At 38.3% G+C, this 22,782-nt stretch overlaps 1 protein-coding gene across 3 annotated transcripts in view; it reads left to right on the top strand.

The window, feature by feature from the left end:
* Positions 1 to 21,373, top strand: part of LOC127579659 (E3 ubiquitin-protein ligase RNF34-like) — a 32,395-nt gene extending 11,022 nt beyond the window's left edge. For 2 of the 3 annotated variants that reach the window (XM_052032603.1, XM_052032604.1), the window contains 6 exons: positions 927 to 1,145; positions 2,420 to 2,803; positions 9,818 to 9,874; positions 19,455 to 19,668; positions 19,757 to 19,789; positions 20,564 to 21,373. In XM_052032603.1, coding sequence (XP_051888563.1) covers positions 927 to 1,145; positions 2,420 to 2,803; positions 9,818 to 9,874; positions 19,455 to 19,668; positions 19,757 to 19,789; positions 20,564 to 20,748 — 1,092 coding nt within the window. In that variant the 3' untranslated portion in view covers positions 20,749 to 21,373. The remainder of the gene's footprint in view (positions 1 to 926; positions 1,146 to 2,419; positions 2,804 to 9,817; positions 9,875 to 19,454; positions 19,669 to 19,756; positions 19,790 to 20,563) is intronic. The other variant, XM_052032605.1, reaches the window with a different exon arrangement.
* Positions 21,374 to 22,782: the final 1,409 nt, after the last annotated feature.

The raw sequence follows: 22,782 nt of genomic DNA, 5'->3' as shown, positions 1-22,782 counted from the left end.
CAGGCAAATAGGACTAGCTTAAATGGAGATCTTAGTCGGCATGGACCAGTTGGGCCAAAGGGACTGTTTCTGTGCTGTGTGACTCTGTAAGAGAATGCACGCTAAAATTCAATTTCTTTTTTAGATGACCAGTCAATGTTACAATAAAACTGATAATGTGGAATACGTTTATTCAGAGATCCTAATTGTTTGTCATTTGGTTCACTTGTTAGTCCAGAATGTGAACTGTGGGGAAAGGGTTCAGAGTGCAAATAGGATGTGTATGAGAGCTGGGGTTCTGGAATGCTGCTGGGTGGGGATTTAGACTGGATTAGATGTGTGGCCAGAGCCAGGATTGAGGCCTGAAATAGCAGGGGTCAGGAATGTGAATGGATCTGTAGCTGCAGTCTGGATATGGGAATTTACATATTTCCCACTCTCTTTTAAACTTACCAGGCTTGCTGCAAAATTTATTACACTACTGTAATATGATTAAAAAAAATGAAATTATAAGTTTGGGTATTACTTGGAATAACATCTAATAGTCTGGAAAATCTGCTAGTTGGCACTACCAAAGTCCCATGGGTGCTGTAGTATTGGAGTTTTATTATATTGACTATCTCAGGAGCAGAAATATGTGGCTGTATAGATGTGGGGAATAACTTGTAGAGGGAAAAATTGAACAAATTTAAGTTGCAACTTTTTGATTTCCTTTCTTAATAAGTCTTTCTCCAGTTCCTAAGTTTTCTGGTTTAACTGAATTATGTATCACATATTTCTGTGCTTCACTTCTTGTGTTTTCTTTATTTCTAATGATGTAAACTAATTAGTGTATCTAATTTTGAGGTTTTTGAGGAACTATGGATTTTGTTGACCTACACTGTTAGCCATGTTCTGAGGCAAGTAGTGTACTTCAGTAAAGTGTGAATTTTTTTCTGTTTTCATAGGCTGGGGCCACGTCGATGTGGGCTTCATGTTGTGGTTTACTAAATGAAGTGATGGGTACTGGAACTGTGCGCGGCCAGCAGCCTGCATTCGGTGGAGGTGCAGGGCCATTCAGATTTGCCCACAGCACAGGGTATTCCTCATATCCCTCCCCATCACCTGAAGTTCCAAATTTAGTTTGTAAAGATTGTGGTCAGGCATTTACTCGTTCTAGGAAGAAGGTATGTTGGGTAATATTTTTATCTTGTACATCATTTAATTTGGTATTCCTGCACAAAAACAAGGAGAAAGCATAGGGTTTGAGTAGAAAGTTGGATACAAGTTGCAATAAATAATGCTGTGGACTATGTCTACTGTATATGAACTAATTTGGTGTCTAAATTTTTTCAATGCTTTGTGAAGTTGCCTTGGTGTTAACATCCACATTTTGCAATAGACTGCAATAGAACTTGGCCAAATTAAATTTTTAATGGGTTGAATTTCATAAACTGTCACAGTTAGAAAAGATTACATTTACATTGAGTCTTTAACATGGAGAACTTGAGTCAGTGGCACTGTTATTGCTAATCACTGTATTAAAAGGTTAAGGGATATGTTGGATAGCATGTTCAAATTAAACTATACAATGTACATGGCAAACATTAACAATTTTATTCAAGTAATAGAGTGTAGTCTTATGCATTTGACTAATATTTTGTCGAGCTTTTCAATTAGTGACTATTCAAATGAACAGCTGAAGAATAGTTGAATATTTTTGTGATACGATAGGTTTGTCTTTTGCTATTTGCTTTGGGTAGCTATTTCTGAGCTACTTCATTTTGCAAATATTATTGAAATGATTTGGCAGTTTTCATTTCCACTTGAAATGTGGTTCATATTTCTAAAATTATATTATTGTTACCTGTTTGTTTCTTTCTGCATTACCTCTTAGCTTAATTTCCCTAGTGGAAATAGTAATACCTTGAGTATGTGGTTAAAAGAACATCTAATAATAATTGAGGATTATGGATTTATTGTTCAGAAAAATTGACAATTGAAGTGTCCCAAAATCATTTTTTAAAAGATAACTCTTCCATTCAGTCATATATATCATCCAACTACAATGCATTATATGTGGGGATAATAATGTATTTTTACAAAATGGGTAACTCACTTATTGATCAGTGGAAATTGGAACATTTACAAAATAGATAAATTACTTTAGAATTATAAATCACAGAAACAGGCCCTTCAGCCCAACAAGTCCATGACGACCATCAAACACCCATCTATGCTCATCTTGCTTTATTTTCCCCACATCCTCAAACTCCCCTGATTCTTGTTGACGATAGGATTTTTTTTATCACTGAAGGAAATCTTTCTAGTTTTGAGCTTCTCTATTAAAATTTCTCTTCATCCTAATCTAGCAAAATGTTGGTTTTAAAGAGCAATCGACTTGATTCACCAAGCCAGATGGTTATATATACTGCCTAACAGTATTTATTTTCTTTACTAGTATATATGTAAGGATTGCAAGAGGAATTTCTGTATATTCTGTTCAGTGATGAATGAAAATATACGAAGATGCTGCACGTGTGAATTGCTACAACAAACTTCTTTCCAGCGTGATGAGCTTATGAAATTAAAGGTGAAAGATCTACGTCAGTACCTTAATTTGAGAAACATACCAATAGACACTTGTTGTGAGAAGGAGGATTTGGTACAGCTTGTATTGAGCCACCATGGATCAGGTGCTGATGATGTAGATGCCGAGAGTGTACGTTCGCAGAGATCACAGGGTTCACAATTTTATACTACCACTTCGGCTTCTGCAGCGCCACCTTCTCAGGGGATTTCGTCCAATCAAAGACCAAGCTCAGGAACATCAAACATGCAACAGGTATATCATCATTTTTCAAATGTACTGTTTTTCTTTCCCACAAGTGACTTGAAAAAGAAACAACTTTCAGAATGAATTTTGTGCTTTCAAAAATTTCTTAATTTGCCTCAACATCAATTTCTCTAACTTCTGGTAATCCCTTCTTCCACTCCCCCCCCCCCCCACCCCTTTTTTCTTTGTTGTTTTCCCTCATTCCTGTGGCCCCCTCACCCCTTCCCTTTTCCCCCTCCCCCACCCTCATGACCTGCCAATCTATTCCCCACCTACCTTCCCCCTCTCACCTGGATTCTCCTATCACCTGTCAGCATGTGCTCCTCTCCCTCCCCTGACCACCTTATTCTGGCTTCTGCCCTTTTCAGTCCTGATGAAGGGTCTCGACCCTAAACATTGACTGTTTATTTCCCTCCATAGATGCTGCCTGACCTGCTGAGTTCCTCTGGCATTTTGCGTGTGTTGCCTCAGACTTCAGCATCTGCAGAATCTGTTGTCTCAATTTACTGAAATTGGGTGATATTTAAACTCCATCTGTATTTAGTTTTGTAATTAAGTGTTTCTACATTAATTGCATTCTTGATCACTTTAAAACACACTTCTGAGGGCTGTACACGACACTGATGTACAGCACTTATTATTCATTCCTAACTGCCATCCTGGATGTTGCTGAGTTGTGAGTAGTTACTGCAGTCCTTGTATCGAAGGTTCTCATTGAGTTCCAGGGGTTTGCCTAACCACCATAGTATGTAAATATATTTCCACCAAGGCATATGACTGGTGGAATTCATAGTAACAAGTATTCAATCATGTTCTAGACTTAGGATGATAGAAATACTTGGGTGAATTGGGACATTTGTCACTCACAGCAGGGTTGTTAACTTTTGACCATCTCTTGTCCTAACAGTATTTTTGTGGCTAATCCCTTTTGAGTTTCTAGTCAATGGTGACTCCCATAACTTTGATTGTGGGTGATTGTGATAGTGAAATGCTTCTGAATGTCATGCATAGATGAAGGCTGTTGCTGTATGGCACAAATGCTTTTTGCCATTTATCAGCCTGTGTTTGACCATTGTCTCTGCATGCTGAATATAGGCATGTACCAGTTCATTTTAATGAGTGTCATGAACCAGCAACAAAAGAAACACACTGAGTCATGATTCAGTGTTAAAAAACTATTTTATTAATCACTACTTATGATGATACGAAAAATAAAAGTAAAAATGTTAGTATGTTAGAATTCAAAAATATTAAACCTTGAACATTAACCCCAAAAACTAAACTCTTCGTGTGTGTGTGTGTGGCAAAGTCCCAAACTCGAAGTCCAGGAATGGTTCTTAAAGTTCAGTTCCGCAAGCCATAAGGTGAAACATGAACAAAGGCTTCTTCAACAACCACCGTTGTCTGAAGATAAGACGTAGATGTAGAGAACATAGGGAGAGTAATTACGAAATCCAAATGTTCCACGATGGAACCCAAACGACACTTCAGTGTTTACTCGGTAGTGACTTCCTCACCCCGAAAAGCATCCGAATCGTGGTCGTCCACACAAATACCTGTTTCCTTCTACAGGTCAGCAACAAAGTGAACTCCACCGGATTACTTACAATTTCCATACATGGATTTCAGTGGCAGACACAGTTATTGTTTCTCATCCATCGATAGAGAAAACTAGCAAGCTGGTGTCTCTCTCCCTTCTCTCTCTTCCCCCCCCCCCCCCTTCTTCTGACCTCTTCAACAACGTCATTACGTCCTTTATTTTCTATTGATGTAAGCATGCCACACTGACACTGACACTATCTTAAAGGGACTTTCACCGAGTCTGTAACATGAGTAGCAAATGGAATTAAACTTTGTGTGATCATTAATGAACATATCCACTTCTGACCTACTTGAGAGAAATATGTTAATGAAGCAGTTGAAGATGATTGGGATTAGGACTATGCCCTGGAGAATTTCTCACTCCTGTGGCTGAGGTTCATCTCAGACAACAACAACTATCTTTCTGCTCGATTCCTGTCAACTTCCATTTTATTCAGGCTCCTTTTAATGTCAGGTGGTCATCTTCCGATTCAAGTTCAGATCTTCAGTGAGCAGGTAATTGGTAAGTACAGCTTGAAAGCACTGGAAATAACCTCCATCACTGTGATGAGTCAACTGACGATGGATTAAGTGACTGTTTTGGTCATAATTTTCCATATTGTTGTGTTGCAGGTGTAATGGGATTGCTTGATTAGAAGCACAATTGGTTTTGGAGTAGAAATCTTTGGCACCATATCTGGAATGTTGTTGAATCCCATAGCCTTTGCTATATCCAGTTAGCTGTTTCTTGGTATGTGGAGTGAATTAAATTGATCGGAGACTGCAGAAAATTTGGCTCTGGTGACATCGAGGATGTGTTCCTCTATTGGCTGTTTTAATTATCCATCATCAGTCATGATAGGATGGTGATAGGATAGGCTGCAGAACTTGTAGATCTCTTGGTTCTAGTACATAGGACCTGTTCCTGTGCTGTACTGTTCTTCAGCCCACAGTGTTGTGCCAAACTAATTAAATTAGTAATCAAATGCCCAACTAATCTAATTCCTTCTGCCTAAACAATTCCATATCCTTCTATTTCCTGCATATTCATGTGCCTATCTAAGAGCCTCTTGAATGCCCCTATTGTGTTTGCCTCCTCCACCACCACCCCAGGCAATGCATTCCGGGCACCTACCACTCTCCGTGTATAATAAAAAAAATAAATTGCCCTGCACATTTCCTTTTCAACTTACCCCCTCTCACTTTAAATGCATGCCCTCTGGTATTAGATATTCCAACCCTGGGAAAAAGATGCTGGCTGTCTGTCTATGCCTCTCATGATCTTCTAACCTCTATTAGATCTCCTCTCAGTCTCCGCCACTCCAGAGAAAACAACACAAGTTTGTCCAACTTCTCCTTATAGCACATACCCTCTAATCCAGGCAGCATCTTGGTAAACCTCTTCTGCACCTTTTCCAAAGCCTCCACATCCTTCCTATAATGGGGTGACCAGAACTGAATGCAATACTCCAGATGCGGCCTAACTAGAATTTTATGAAGCTGCAGCATAAGTTCCTGACTCGTGTACTCAGTGCCTCAAGATAATAAAGGCAAGCATGCCATGTGCCTTCTTTACCACCCTATCAACCTGTGTAGCCACTTTCAGGGAATGATGAAATTGACCCCAAGATCCCTCTGTTCATCAACACTGTTAAGGGTCTTGCCATTAACAGTGTACTGTCTCTTTACATTGATTTCCCAAGGTGCAGCACTTCACATTTGGCTGGGTTAAACTCCCATCTGCCATTTCTCCATCCATATCTGCAAGTAATCTATATCCCGCTGTATCCTTTGCCTGTCTTCTATGCTATCCTCAACACCACCAATCTTCGTATCATCCGCAAACTTACTAATCCACCATCTACATTTTCATGCAGGTCATTTATATATCCTCTACCCTCTGTCTTCTGTGGGCAAGCCAATTCTGAATCCAAATGGCCAATTCACCATGGATACCATGCATTTTAATCTTCTGGATGAGCCTCTCATGAGGGACCTTGTCATACACCTTACTAAAATCCATGTTGACAACATCCACAACTCTGCTTTCATCAATCACCTTCGTTACCTCCTTGAAAAACTCAATCAAGATAGTAAGACCCGACTTGCCCTGCACAAAGCCATGCTGACAGTCCCTAATTAGGCCATGGATTGCCAAATGCTCATAAATCCTATCCCTAAGAATCCTCTCCAGCAACTTCCCTACCACTTTTGTGAGATTCACCAGTCTATGGTTTTCAAGGTGCTTAATGTTCCAGGCTTTCAATGTTTTAGAAAAGATGGAGAAGCAAGTAAAAGAGGGGGGAGAGTTTTGCTATTAATCAAGGACAGTATCACAGCTGCACTCAGAGGGCGCATAATGAAGGGCTCATCCACTGTCTATATGAGTAGAACTCAAGAAAGGTGCAATCACTGCGATGGGATTATACTACAGATCCCCAATAGCCACTGGGACATTGAGGAACAGATATGCAGGCAGATTAGGGAAAGGTATGAAAATAATAGGGTTGTTGTAGTGGGGGAACTTCAACTTCCCCTATATAAATTGGAACCTCTAGCGCAAGTGATTTAGATGGGGCAGAATTTGTTAGGTGCATCCAGGAAGGTTTTTTAAATCAATACGTAGATAGTCCAACGAGAGGAGGAGCCATACTGGACTGGTGATGGGTAATGAGTCTGACCTGGTGACTAACCTTTTCAGTGGGAGAACAGTTGGGGAACAGTGATCACAACTCCTTAAGGTTTAAGATAGCTACAGATACGGATAAGTGTGGACCTTGTGGGAGAGTATTAAATTGGAGCAGGGTAAATTATGAGAGCATTAGGCAGGAACTAGGGAAAGTTAATTGGGAACAGCTGTATTGGGCAAGTCCATATCTGACGTGGAGGGTGTTTAATGACCAACTGCACAAAGTACATGATGGGTATCTTTCAGGAAGAAGGAAGGATAAGGATGGTAAAGTCAGGGAACTTTGGATGTCAAGAGAGGTAGTGAATTTAGTCAAGAAGAAAAAGGAAATGTATGTAAGGCTTAGGAAGCTAAGATCAAACAGAGCCCTTGAGAATTATAAAGAAGCCAGAAAATAACTCGAAGGGAGTTAGGGAAGCCAGATGTGGGTGATGAAAAGTCCTTGGCAAGAAGGATTAAAAAAAGAATTCCAAGGCATTCTATACTACATCAAGAGCAAGAGACTAACTAGGGAGTGGGCAGGACCACTCAAGGATAAAGGAGGGAATGTGTGCTTGGAGGTGGAGGATGTGGGCGAGGTCCTAAATGAGTACTTTGCATCAGTATCACCAGGAATTGCTCAACCCTGTCTATTGCATCCTGTTCCTTATATTTTGCATGCACATACTCTTGCAGTATTAAGTTGCCACCTTATTTTCAGATGTTGTCTTCTATATTCCCTATTAAACCAAGGTTAGTCCTGTGGGTTAATATTAATGGTAGAGTGCATGATGTGCCAAAACATGAGGTTATTACATTGTGGTGGAATACAGATCTGCTGGTGATGAGCAGTGGCTAGTGGAGGCATGGTTTTGAGTTGCTAGTGTTTGTCTGTATTGATCCTATTTAGCATGACGATGGTGTCACACAAGATCAATGGTATCCCTGTGAAGAACACCTTATGGATATATATATAGCTGAATTGATGAGGAATAGGTACAGTGGACTTATTCCTCATGTTGGTGCACTCCCCATCTGCAGCAGACCCAGTGTGACTGTTATGCCCATAGTACGTAAGTTGATTGTTGGTATTCATAAAATGGAAAATTATGATCTTTCCCATTTAAGATGACGTGCTGCTATTTCATCATAATACAGCAGTTACTCAATGACCAGATCAATGCATCTTTTTTTAAAATTTCCTTGTACCAAATGGAGTGTAATTGAGATACTATTGAGTTGCATCTGATGATGGCACTGAAGTCTCTAATCCAGAATATCTTTTGTGCCCTTGCTATGCCATTAGCAGGTTGGTGTATTGCTTAAGATGATGTTTTGTGTATGAAGAACTTTCTGAATGTTAATATCTTTAGTTGTTTTTGATCCCTAAAGACATTGATATTTCTTGTGTGAGGAGAGATTAACATTATGCAAATTGCCCAACCATACTTGATAGGAAGTAGTCTTCAGCATCTTCTGTCAATGGCAAGTAAGGGTAGAACTCAATAGTATCTCAAATACACTCCATTTAGTATCAGGAAATTTAAAAGAAATGCATTGATCTGGCCGTTGAGTAACTGCTGCATTATGATGATGAAATCATGATAGACATAACAGCATGTCATGAATGGTAATGTATTTAAATTTTGGTACAATGGAATGTAGGATAAAAGTGAGAAATTGCTGTGTGCCCAATCCAACCTTCTATTTGTTAATCTTTTTCAAAACCTAGAAACAAGCTATAATTTAATTTGCCCACCAGATTTTATAAGAAAAGTCATGGACATCATTCTCCATAATTCTTTTCCTTCTCATGCAGGCACAGAAGCGCAAACATTTAATTCCCATTTATTTTACATATGACTTGTCTGTAGCTGAGGCTTGTGGGGTTATTCGTTATGACATCTTTGATCTTCTAGGGAAATATTCTATTTCATACAGTATGGCCGAGATTGAGAATATGCCGAGAAACTGGAAAATATATCTGTTTTGCAGCGTGTTTTGATGTTCATTGCATCTTTGGGTTACTTCATCACAATGTATATAAATTCTCATTCATTGTACAGCATTTTTATGAGATGTGTTTTGTGCACTTTCATTGATCCCAAAAACGAGGCTTAGTGCAAACAAATCTTTGCAATATGTTAACTAACAATTTTCGAGATGGAACACTCGGGATACTAGATCAATATGTGTCTTGTGTTTTACTCTGCATGCCTTAGTTTGATAGAGTTAAATGGGCTATGATCTCATTTAATTTATACTGTCAAATCTATATGGTCCATGAACACTACCTTATTATTCTTTTTTTGCACTATTTATTTATTTTGTAATTTATAGTAAGTTCATGTCTTTGCACTGCACTGCTGCTGCAAATCATGTCATGTAAGAGAGTGATAATAAACCTGATTTTGGTTAGAGTCCTGCTTACCATTTAAGGCATCATTTTAAATGTTGATGACTGGCACTCATCTCTTTACTAAGACTATAAAGTAGAAAGGAAAGCTTCTTTTTATTGTTTCTGAACCTTTTTTTTGGTCTACTTCAGAGCTGTAAGAGTTATGTTGTGCAATCTGTATCCTCGAGCTAGTCTGGCCTTACTTGCCAAAGTTTAGTTTTGGCGACATTACTTTATGGTTATAGAATGATGAATAGGAAAACTAGAATCAAATGGGACATGATCATTAACTTCTCTGGAACAACCTTGCAGAATTCCTGGAATGTATTCATTATATGCATATTGGATTTCTCATTCATGTGTTTGATTTAAACAGGGGAGAGAAGATGCATCATTTCCAATGGATATAAGATCTGAATCAGAACAAAATCAGGTATCATATTTGGATTTTGCATCTGTGACCACTTAAATAGCGTATTCTTCATAATGCAAACCTGGCTGGTAGTTATCTAGAACGAGGGATTACAGTCTCAGGATAGAGGGCAAAACATTTAAAAGTGAGTTGAGGAGAAATTTCTTCAGAGGGTAGTGAACCTGTGAAATTCTCTAACAAGAGAAGCTGTGGAGGCCCCATTGCTGAATATATTTAAGAAGGAGATAGATTTCTAGAAACAAGTCATCAAGGGGTATCGGGAGAGAGTGGAAAAATGGTATTGGATTTGGATCAGCCGTTAAATTACTGAATGCCAGAGCAAGGACAAAGGACTAAATGTAATAGACGATTTATTTAATGGAGAATAAGTTGATAAGCTGAACTCAGTTCAGATAGTTTATTAAATTAACACCCTCTCTAAAATCCATATAATTTCCAGATGACAAGGAAGTATCAAATTATCTTTGACATGCATTGAATAATTTACTTTTTATCTGATGAATCATTGAGTGCTGTAAAGACTGATGATTGATTGAAGGATTATATGCATGTAGTTTAAGTGAAAGTCCCTGGAAAGCTATGTTTTTCCAGACTGGGAGGATCCCTGGGTAACTTCTTCATTGCTTGAATTTACCAAATTTCAATATCATTTTCTAGAATTCTTTAGAAATATTTCCAGGGTATCCTTGTAATATTTCTTTTGACCTCTGAGGTTCTTTTGGTCTCGACTAACCTTGAATAAAACTTGTTTGTGAATGCTTTCATCTGATATATGCACACAATGACTAGCCCAGGGGAACAGATATTAAGGAACCATGGTCTCAGTACTGGTAGTGTTGTCTTTGGACAAAACACTGGCATTTATGTGGTCTTTCTATTTGATTCTGACGAGTTGTCAGAGGCAACAGTGATAATATTGTTACAAGGTCTTCTGATGATTTTGATTCAAAAGTCACTTTGAATTCAATAAAAAGTATTGTTATGGCCATAACACTGTACCCAGAACTTAGCTGGATTTCAGAGATCATGATTATTGAAAATGTGCATTCACCTCCCATAGGCAGAATTTACACATCTAATTTTGTCAGGATAGCTTTGCCAGCATTTGATTTCTGGGAAAGAAAACTACCCAGGTAGGACAAGTACTCTGCTTTCTTGTGCATCAATCCAGATGGATGATGGTAGCGTAGGCTGATCAGGGCCTGGTTGATGTACCAATTTTATTTTCTCGGTATTAATGATGAGTCTCGGACAGTTGTATGCATTTGAAGAGGTTACAGTGATCTGTACAACTTTCTTTGTGTCTTTGTGTGTACTATAATGGTACAACCATAGGCTTCCTTGGGTTTAATGATTAATGTCCTCGTGGTTTATAGATGGGCAAAATTGAAAAGTTTCCCATCCCTTTTTAGCATTCAGTGACAACTACTGACAGGTTGCTGATGTATGACAAGATGGCTAAAGGAAAAAAGGATTGTGACTATGTACATCCTCATTTGACTGGTGCTGTTAGCTGGCTCACTTACCCCTGGCTGATTAACCAACCTCAGTGGAATCACTTTTAAACTGTAGTCCAAAACCAAAACAAAATCAATTATGCAGCCTGGAATGGCCAAACACTGGATAACTTGAGCAGTGGTCAGCTGGATTGTTGGATGGCATTTGATGCACAAGAGCTTGCAGTAGCATCCTGTCAACATCACTGCACTGAGAGACAAGGTATGCCACTGAGGAACGATGATTTAAAGGAGCAGAGGCTACATTTTCTACTAGAAAGCCGTATAAACACGAAGCACTTTCACAGTACTGATTTTTGCCACTAAAAAGACTTAGGTGTTGGAACTACCATCTGAGATTACTGGTTGCTTCATGACTCTTAAACTCAAACTGACTAATCAGCAATCTGCTATTGTTGTCAGTGCTTCAACACTTAGTGCTGAGGAAGAATAAAAAGAGCTATTTTATGCCAGTCTAGTCCTCATTACTATCCCTAAGGAAGGCAAAATTGTCCTCACTTGAGACTTTAATGGGACTAGCTCAGTTAGGAACTTAGCATGGTTGAGTTGGGCTGAAGGGCCTGTTTCCCATTTTGTATAGCTCTATGCCTCTAATGCAGGAGTTGGTGAGGATATACCTCTAAACAGCAGTGCTGGTAAAGAGGGAGTAGAAAAGGCTAATTCCAATGGCTGCCTCTTTACCAAATATGCTGAACTGTTTCTTGTGATCGTATGACAGATAAAAGATGATATGGAAACACCAAAGTTCAAAACACTTGCACATCTTGATTCCTCAAAATGAGGAGTTGGGAACTGACAGGTGTTTGCATCAGCAGAATTATGAGAGGTGCTGATTGTCACTGGACTCGTAAGATCCATTATGCTTTTCAGGAGTCCTCCAATATAACCCTTGCAAACCAAAAGACTCCAAAGGACATATAACACCTTGCTGCTCCAAGATCCCAGGAAACGTAAGAAATTGGATCAAAGCTTAACCAAGGAACTTTCCATTATCTTGACTGTTTAACAAAAAGTACAACATATAGGTTTGTTGGAAGGCCTTGAAAAAAATCAGCAACAAGGTTTGCACTGAATCCTTGTGGTTCACCACCAAACATCATGAAGACTACTTTGAAGAAAATGACACCTAGAACAAGAACTATCTTGAACAAAAGCGGAAATCCTTTTGTGACTGGCAAAACAACTAAATCTATGCAATTGAATGTAAGCTAATACATCAAATTAATTAAAACCACTTTTATATCTTGATGTTTGTTGACTTCAATTTTGCTAGTACAGTTTGATGGTATATTTAAGGGCAGTCACTCTCGCCTGACTTTTGGAATTCGACTTTTTGGGCCATGAAGCAGTCTAGAGTCAGTGGTCCGGGCAAATCCCAAACTGGGATGAGATGGGGTATACAGTGGCATGCAAAATTTTGGGCACCCCTGGTCAAAATTTCTGTTACTGTGAATAGCTAAGCGAATAAAAGGTGACCTGATTTCCAAAAGGCATAAAGTTAAAGATGACACATTTCTTTAATATTTTAAACAAGATTACTTTTTTTATTTCCACCTTTTACAGTTTCAAAATAACAAAAGGAAAAGAGCCCGAAGCAAAAGTTTGGGCACCCTGCATGGTCAGTACTTAGTAACACCCCTTTGGGCAAGTATTACAGCTTGTAAACACTGTCTGTAGCCAGGTAGAAGTCTTTCAATTCTTGTTTGGGGGATTTTCACCCATTCTTCCTTGCAAAAGGCTCCTAGTTCTGTGAGATTCTTGGGCTGTCTTGCATGCACTGCTTTTGTGAGGTCTATCCACAGATTTTCGATGATGTTTAGGTCGGGGGACTGTGAGGGCCATGGCAAAACCTTCAGCTTGTGCCTCTTGAGGTAGTCCATTGTGGATTTTGAGGTGTGTTTAGGATCGTTGTCCTGTTGTAGAAGCCATCCTCTTTTCATCTTCAGCTTTTTTACAGACAGTGTGATGTTTGTTTCCAGAATTTGGTGGTATTTAATTGAATTAATTCTTCCCTCTACCAGTGAAATGTTTCCCATACCACTGGCTGCAACACAAGCCCAAAGCATGATTGATCCACCCCCATGTTTAACAGTTGGAGAGGTGTTCTTTTCATGAAATTCTGCACCCTTTTTTCTCCAAACTTTCCTGCGTCCTCACCACAAAATTCAGCGTCAGAAGTTTGCAAAGGAACATCTAAACAAGCCTGATGCATTTTGGAAACAAGTCCTGTGGACTGACGAAGTTAAAATAGAACTTTATGGCCGCAATGAGCAAAGGTATGTTTGGAGAAAGAAGGGTAATTCTGGAAGCAAACATCACTCTGTCTGTTTAAAACGTGTCAAGAAATGAGAGCTGAAGATGAAGAGGATGGCTTCTACAACAGGATAACTATCCTAAACACCTCAAAATCCACAATGGACTACCTCAAGAGGCACAAGCTGAAGGTTTTGCCATTGCCCTCACAGTCCCCCGACCTAAACATCATCGAAACTCTGTGGATAGACCTCACGAGCAGTGCATGCATGACGGCCCAAGAACCTCACAGAACTAGAACCTTTTGCAAGGAAGAATGGGTGAAAATCCCCCAAACAAGAATTTGAAAGACTCTTAGCTGGCTACAGAAAGCGTTTACAAGCTGTAATACTTGCCAAAGGGGGTGTTACTAAGTACTGACCATGCAGGGTGCCCAAACTTTTGCTTTGGGCTCTTTTCCTTTTTTGTTATTTTGAAACTGTAAAAGATGGAAATAATATTTTAAGCAAGATTACTTTTTTAAAGATGTCATCTTTAACTGTATGCTTTTTGGAAATCAGGTCATCTTTTATTCGCTTAGCTATTCACAGTAACAGAAATTTTGACCGGGGTGCCCAAACTTTTGCATGCCACTGTAAATGCCATCAGCTAGCACAGTTGATGACATCTTCCATCACTTTGCGAAGTAGATGGAGAGGAAATAACTGGTTGGATTTTGTGAACAGGATACATCTGGGTTACTTTTAACATTGTAACTATACTGAAGCTTAGCTCGTGCATGTTTAGTTTTGGATCTTCAGTGCTGTGGTAGGGTTCCTCACATGTTTACTCACTGTAGTATATTCCTTCAGGATTTTGTCTATTTGGCTATATTTTTCCAATTGGCCTTTGCAGTATCATTTACCTGTCATGAATTACCTTTTGAGCAGACCAAGTTAGTGATGTTCTTGCTAGATTTGGCACAACCAAGTCACCAATAGATTAGCAAGATGACTGCTAAGCTTTCATCACTCCAAATAGGAGAACAGCATAATTAATTTAGTTGCTTTGTGTGAGACAGGCACCTCTTGAACTCTTATCTGGGAGCAAATTACTGTTCTTTTATAATGCTTTCAAAGTAGTAATTGTTACCTGTGAATCAATTTTTCCCACTTTTATCGTTACTTAATGTTTCTGGGTTGTGAGTAGAGTGACAAAGGTGTTTCAATAAAGTGAAGGAACATGTCTGTTAATCTAATCTAAAGATACAGGGAACCCCCGTGTTATGGAAGTTTGCCCTTACGGAATTCACAAATCCACTACCAAAGATCTGTGAATTGGAACAAAAATTCGCTCTTCTGAAATCTGTGGTGGGGGGGGAAGAAAAGGTAACTTTTTTTTAGCTCTCATTTCTTGACACGTGCGCACTGACACAGCTTCACGTTATGGAAAATCACAATACGAACCATGATGGAGGGAGTTGCCTGTATATAACAAAATAGAATGTGTGTCCTGTACATAGCTCAGTAATGAAATAACCTAGAAATCTGAAATTTTGCATGTAAGTTAGGCTTAGCATTACACTTTTTGAGGTATTTTTGAGGTACATTGCTGAGATTTTCTCTTCAGTTGTTTTGAAATCATGTTTTTAAACTCCTTTTAAATTTGATAAGTATGGAGCCTCCAATATCTAATATTTGTTGGGGAACTGCAAGTTCTAAAATATTGTAAACTTATTGACTGGGATGAATGTACGATGGCTCACAGAACAGTCATTAAAGCTTTAAATCGAACACTGCAAGATCTTAGACACAATAAATTAATAAGACGTGTTATTTTAGTGCTAGCTGGGGACTTTTGTCAAACGCTACTAGTAATTCCATGAGGTACTAAAGCAGATGAAGTGAAAATCTGTATTAAAGCATCATTTATTTGGGAAAATGTGAAATGATTGCACTTGAAAACCAATATGTAAGCACATTTGACAGGCGATCCATTTGTGAGAGCATTTGCTTTGTAGTTACTCAAATTTAGGAAATGAGGAAATTAAACACTAAGACTCCACAGGCAAGATTTCGATGAAAAAGTTGGGCCAAATTGTTACAATTCTTCATGATCTGATGCAGGCTGGTTTCCCAAATGTCACTAAACACTAAGTTACCAACAGTTGCGTGAAAGAGTAATTTTAGCACCAAAAAATGATGCTGTGCAGCCCAACTTCCCAGATAACCTGTACAATGTAATTGATAGTGTGACAGACATTGATGCTGTATATTTTCCTGTTGAATTTTTAAACTGCCTGTCACCACTTGGTGTTATCACATAACTTGAACTAAAATGAGCTCCAATCATGGTACTCAGGAACTTGGATCCACCAATACTATGCAATGGCACAAGATTATCAATTCAAAAATCAATGTGTAATTAACTAGTAATGCTGTTGGGGAAAATGTCTTCATCCTTCGGATACCAATTACCCCATGTGATTTGCCTTTTCAATTGAAGCGACTTCAGTTCCCTGTTCAACTTAATTTTGCTATGAGTATTAATAAGGTGCAAAACAATCAATAAAAGTTGTTGGCCTTCATCTTGCAACTTGGTGCTTTTCCCATGGTCAGCTATATTTTGGTTGGTCCAGAGTTGGAGAAAAAAATAATTATACATTTTTACACTAGATTCAAAGGAGAGACTTAATGTATTCTGAAGTACTTATATTGAAATTCAGTAAATTCTTACACATTTTGTGCATAATTGCATACCTACTTAGAACAATATTCCATATAATTTTGTATATACATCAGTGTGTATGTTTTTATTAACTATGTAATTTTAACCCCCTAACTATTATTCATGGAATAATTATATATTTGTTAGATTTTATTTCATTAGCAAGGAGTGCTATAAAACCTGATTTCATGGAAATAAATGCAAACATCAAGATTGCCAGCATAATAACCCAAGCAACACTGGGTATAGCAGCTAGTCCAAAATAAAAATGGCCCACTCCAAAAGGTAAAATCATAAATAGTTCTCTGACCATACTGTCCATGACATGGAAATGATTTTCCAATGCTAGTCTCTTAATTGAGGCTAGGACTATAGTAATAGCTTAAAGAATTTATTATAATGATATTCAGGGGAGATATTCAAAATGCATAAATATTCAATGTGACCTTTGAATCCAGTGCTGAATGAAAGTTATTATAACATTTGGGAATCTTCAGTGTATTTTGTTCTGCAGTGTATTTGGTGAGAAATCTCACTCAAACAAAAACTTCCCTAGGCCTTTGGCAGTTAATGCTGAGTTAGCTATGTTTAGTTGGAGTAAATTGACCACTTTTCTGCATCTTCATGTAAGTGGATAGGCAAGGGAATTAGAAAGAGTGAAGTTGTTAAAGAAGCAGAAGCCAACATTTGTTTATATTCTTTCTTTTTCTTAAGAAGTGCTGTAGAAAATGGAAGCGTTCCTGTCATCCAGAAGGCCTTCTATACTGGTTTAAGGGAAAGTGCACGGACCATTGTTCTGAATTTGACAAAACTAATTATATTTGCAGGAATGCATGAAAAATGAGGAATTGCACTTTTCCCTGTACATTTCTTACATTAAGCATACTTTTCTAACAAGGGGGGATAAAGTACAATACAATAGAAAAGATCAGAATACATATTTTCTTTATGATAACATGGTAAATTTACTATTGTGCATATCTGCAAACCTGGAATATGTCTATGAAGAATATTGATTTTGTTAGTTCATAAATACAGTGTAGTAAATGTATATAAGAGATGTGCCCACCACCACACCCCTCTCTTCCCCCCCCCCCCCCCCCCCAAGTGTTACGGAAGTTTGGGTAACAGAAATTTGCATTTACAGAATTCACAAACCACTACCAACAAAATCTGGGATATGGAATAAAAATTTGCTCTTATGAATTTGTGAGGGGGCAAGTAGATAAACATGATTTTTTTTTTGAACACTCATTTCTTGTCAGATGATGGGTTTCCATTATGGAAAATCACAATATGGACAATTTTCTAGGAATGCAAACCTCCCATACCATGGGGGTCACCTGTATTAAACCTCTCTTAAGAAGACTTGCAGCACTGAAAGTTCAAAGAGAAACTTCTATCATTGACAGCTGGAGGTCCTTGAATCAGGGTGGGGATATAAATCTAAGAAGCAGGAGTAGGTAATTTGGTCCCTTGAGCTGACTCTGCTACTTATGACTGATCCAATCTTGTCCTCAACACCATTTTCCTGCCCTTCCCATAGCTCTTGATTCCCTTATAGTTAAAAAAAAAAATCTGTCATAATATATTGTGACTCTGCCTCACAGCTCATGGTGGTAGAGATTTCCAAAGATCCACAACTCTGAGGAAAGAAACTTCTCCTCATCTGTCTGAAATGTGTAAACCTTTACTCTGAAACTGTGCCCCCCAAATTCTCAACATCCTCAATAGGTATCCACTTAGTCCCCCTCAGAATCTTGTGTTTCGTGGGATCATGTCTCATTCTTCTATACTGCAGTGAGTTTTGGGGGAACCTTTCTTCATGCGCATAAACCTAGTGAACACTCTGCAGTGAGTCCAATGCAAACATGTCCGTTCTTAAATATGGAGACTCCAAACCATTTGCAGTACTCTGGTTGTGGTCAAAACCCAACTTTTATACTCCATGTCCTTTTCAATGTTCCATTAGCCCTCCCAGTTATTTGCTGTACATACATAACTGTTTCATGCACAGGGACCCCCAGGTTCGTTTGTACTCCAAAGTTTTGTAGTGTCATTTCCTTCAAATAATTTGCTGTCCATCTCGTCCTATCATCTGTCAAATCCTTGCCCACTCACTTGGTCTATATCCCTTTTCAGGCTCATTGTGTCCTCTTCACATCTTGCTAACCCACCCACCAGCAAATTTGCCTGTACTGCACTCATCCAATTCAGCAATATAATAAATAGCCGAGACCCAGTGCTGATCCCTGTGGCACCCCACTGGTAACAGATTGCAAATCTGAAAATTCCCCACTTATCACACTACTGTTTTCTGTTGGTTAGGCAATCTCTTATCCATGCCAATATATTACCTACAATTTCATGTGTCAACTTGACCTTGTGCAGTAACCATTTTGTGGCACCTTATTGAATGCCTTCTGGAGATCAAAGTACACTATATCTACTGGTGGTTCTTCATCTACCCTGTATGTTAGAGCCTCAAAGAACTTCTGCAAACTTGTCACTATTTTCATAAAACCATGTTGACACTTTTTGATTGTCTTGCGGTCTTTGAAATGTCCTGTTACTACCTTCTTAATAATAGATTGCAGCATTTGCCGATGAGAGATGTTAGTTTAACTTGCCTTCTATTTCCTGTTGTATATCTCCCTCTTTTCTTGAAAACTGGCATTACATCTGAAATTTTTTCAATGCTCTTTAATCTCTCCAAAATCTAGGGAATTATGGTAGATTCCAACCATGTTTGCAGACATTGCCTCTAAGACCCTGGGATGCTGGCCCTAAGGTCCAAAAGCTTAATTGTCTTCAGCTTCATTAGAGGAAAAAGCAGCAGACACACTAGTGATGATGTTTACTGTTCCACACTCCCTAGAGGTCTATGGTGGTTGTTGTTGTTATTGTTGTTGTTATTATTAGGATGTTTTTAGCATCTATTGTGAAGATTGATCCAAAATCATAATATAGAGTATTTCCCATTGATTAATTTCACATCTGTGTAAGAAATTGTTTTGTGTATTTTATTGGTAGATTAGAAGCTGCAGCATAATATTCCAATGCAAAAGCTACTTGTACCAATAGTCTATGATTTTTTGTTGCAGGCAAATGGAACAAGTGATGACAATCAACCTAAAAATACACGAGTCTCACTATCAGACCTATCCAGTACTGATGACGTTGAAGCATTGACTGTTCGTCAACTTAAGGAAATACTGGCTCGCAACTTTGTCAGTTATTCGGGTTGTTGTGAAAAATGGGAACTGGTGGAAAGAGTGATCAGGTTATACAAAGAAATGGAAGAAAATCGCAAATTTTGTAAGTTTGAAAGTTAATTTTGCAAAAGTTTTTTGGAAATCTGTTAACAATTCAAAATGTGACTTTCAGTCGTTTTCTTTTGTTGCAGTGGAAAATGGAAATAATCAAGCTGAAGCTACTGGTAAGTAAATAATTTCCCTCTTGGCATATATAAATCCAACTATTTTCTGGTTGAGATCCTAGATAGAGTTTTTCCCTCGGGTGGTCAATGTTCATGGTATCATTAAAAAGCAATATGTCAATCTTATTTTGAGTAAATAGCCACAACTTCAGGCTGTTTTCATTGTTACAATTTTTCTGGAGCCATGATGTATCAGGAAATCAGTCTCCTGAATGTACGCCTAGGAGGTAGAATGATTTCCTGGAGTCTTGAGCTACTGCATTGACAGTTAGAACAGTCAAGAGTCACTAGGAGTTCTAAGTTATAAGAAAAAAAATCACTGAACCTTTTAATTCAAGTTAACTTTTATTTATAAAATGGGGAAGACTTTCATATGCAATTGAGATTTTGAAGTTCTCATTTGTCTTGTTTACAAGTAGGTACATTTAACAACTGATATTCCAGATGTCAAACTTGTAAATTTACTTAACTTGCATAACCTTCCCAGGAGAATTGAAGTTTTTATAATTACTGGATTTGAATAGTGGAATCTGGATTATTGAACCAATCTAACTCCCATATGTTTGGATGAATTTGTGAAATTGCATGTCAGCACAGTAGAAAGTAAATGCTTGGGCCTAAATAACTTAAGACTAATTGTATCAAGAAAATGCTGTACATCTTTAGTGAGACAAATAGAAGTTATCCTGTTGCAATTGAGAAACTAATGTCAAATTTATGCGTATTGCATTGTTTTTGCTTTCCATGGTAACCTTTTCTCTATTTACATTTCAGTTGAAGAAAAGATGCAGCTAGGGAGTGATGAGAATCTCTGCAGGATCTGTATGGATGCAGTGATCGATTGTGTTCTGCTGGAGTGTGGTCACATGGTCACTTGCACTAAATGTGGAAAACGCATGAATGAATGCCCTATTTGTCGACAGTATGTTGTGCGGGCAGTGCACGTCTTTAAGTCTTAAATTCGGTGGTGTTTGGTAGAAGATTGAAATTAAAGCTTTCTTGTTAAGATACATGAAATTCAATAGGAAAATTATTCTGACTGTATTAATGACACTAGTTTGTGGCTATTTTGGATGGTGTAGAAGAACAGAATTTCTTTTAATTTACTAACAGTTATCATTGCTTATTACTGAAGCCTTAAATTAGTGTAAAATACAACATATGTTAAGATGCAAAAAATGCAAATGACTTGACTTAATTAAGCCTATTAAGGTTAATCAAAGATGGGATCCAGACTAAATGAAGGATATGCTGGGGGGGGGGGACAAAGCATAAAGTCTATTTTAAACTTTTCCTATCACTTTTATAAGTCTCGTAAAACTTTAACCATTTAATGGATTATCATAATATGGTGTGGTGTACTGATAAGCTATTAACTAATTGACTGTGTGCTGGATATGAATTGAGCATTTAGTAGTGCCCAACCTGCCTACAGGAAAGTCTGGACAGAAAGGAAATTGAGCAATCTTGTGTCATTGACTGCCAACTGCCTTGTTATAGTTTTTTCATTTTTTCTTTGTATATTTTGTATGTTTTTGAAATTCACATATGCAATTTGACTAATAAAGAATTTAATTTAATGGAGCAGCATTTCCATCAGTAAATTTTAGCTAGAACTGAAAATAATAGAATTATTTGCAACATTGCTTCAGTACATCTGATTTATATAGAACTGTTAGAAGACCTGAACATGCTGAATGATGGGTGCCACTGCACAAGTCTGAATGTGCTTGGATTCCACAACTTTATACTCGGGAATAAAAACAGAATATGCTGGAAATACTTGGGTTGGGCAGCATATGAGGAGAGAGAACCAGGTATGGGTGAAAATTCACTGACCTAAAATGCCAACATTGTTTCTCTATGCACAGAATGTTTCCTGACCTTTTTCCAGCATTTTGTTTTTATTCCAGATTTCCAAAATCTACAGAATTTTGCTTTCAGTCCAACCTGAAATCGGGAGGAAACAAATAGTTATCTGTAAGTTTTATTATACTTTAAACTATGAAGTAACTGTTGCAAAAAAAACTACTGGAGGATCTCAGTGGGTCAAGCAGATGTAGATAAAAAGGGATGACCAACATTTTGGATTAAGACCCTGCATCAGGACTATTTACTGCAATTGTAAATGCTCCTGAATATGAGACAGTTAAAAGCTGTTAATGCATCCTAACTTTGGCAAGTGGCAAGGACCTGACTTTTAGCCTTACATCTTTTTCTTTTTTGGGATCTGGGTGGTCTAGCAAGGCCAGCACTTATTGCCCCTCCCTATTTGCTCTTGAGATAGTGGTAATGAACTGCTGCAGTCTTTCTGGTGAAGGTACTCCAACAGAGCAGTTGGGTAGTGAGTTTCAGGATTTAGACCTAGTGCTGATAATGAACTGGCAATTATATTTCCAAGTCAGACCTGTGTACAACTTGAAGGGGAAGCTGCAAATGGTGGTTATTCCCATGCTCACACTGTTCTTGGCCTTTGTGATGAGGGTGCTGTTGGAGTACCCTGGGTGATTGATGTAGCATATTTTGTAGAAAGGTACAAGTTGTAGCCACTGTGCACTCATGGTGGAGGAAATAAATGTTTAAGGTTGTTAATAGGGTCCCAACCAACAGGCAACTTTATCCTGAATCTTGTTCAGCTTGAGCTGTTGGAGGTGCATTCATTCCAGGCAGGTGGAGAGTGTTCCACCACACTACTGACTTGAGACTTGTTGTCATTGTTGGAAAGCAATTGGGATGACAGGAGAGGAGTTGCTTGCTGTAGGATTCCCAACTTTTGACCTGCTGTTGTAGCCAAAGGATTTGTGTGGCTAGTCTAGATGAGGTTCTGGTTAATGGTGACCCCTAGGATATTGATGGTAGGGGACTTGGCAATGCAGTTGCCATTGAATTTCAAGGGTTGATGAGTGACTATGTCTTGTTGGACTTGTTCATTGCATTGACACTTGTGGCACAAATGTTACTTCTCCATATCAGGCAATGTCTGAACATTATGT

Source organism: Pristis pectinata, chromosome 17, assembly GCF_009764475.1.
Source record: "Pristis pectinata isolate sPriPec2 chromosome 17, sPriPec2.1.pri, whole genome shotgun sequence".
NCBI classification, from domain to species: Eukaryota; Metazoa; Chordata; class Chondrichthyes; order Rhinopristiformes; family Pristidae; genus Pristis; species Pristis pectinata.
This window is presented reverse-complemented; position numbering and strand designations above follow the sequence as displayed.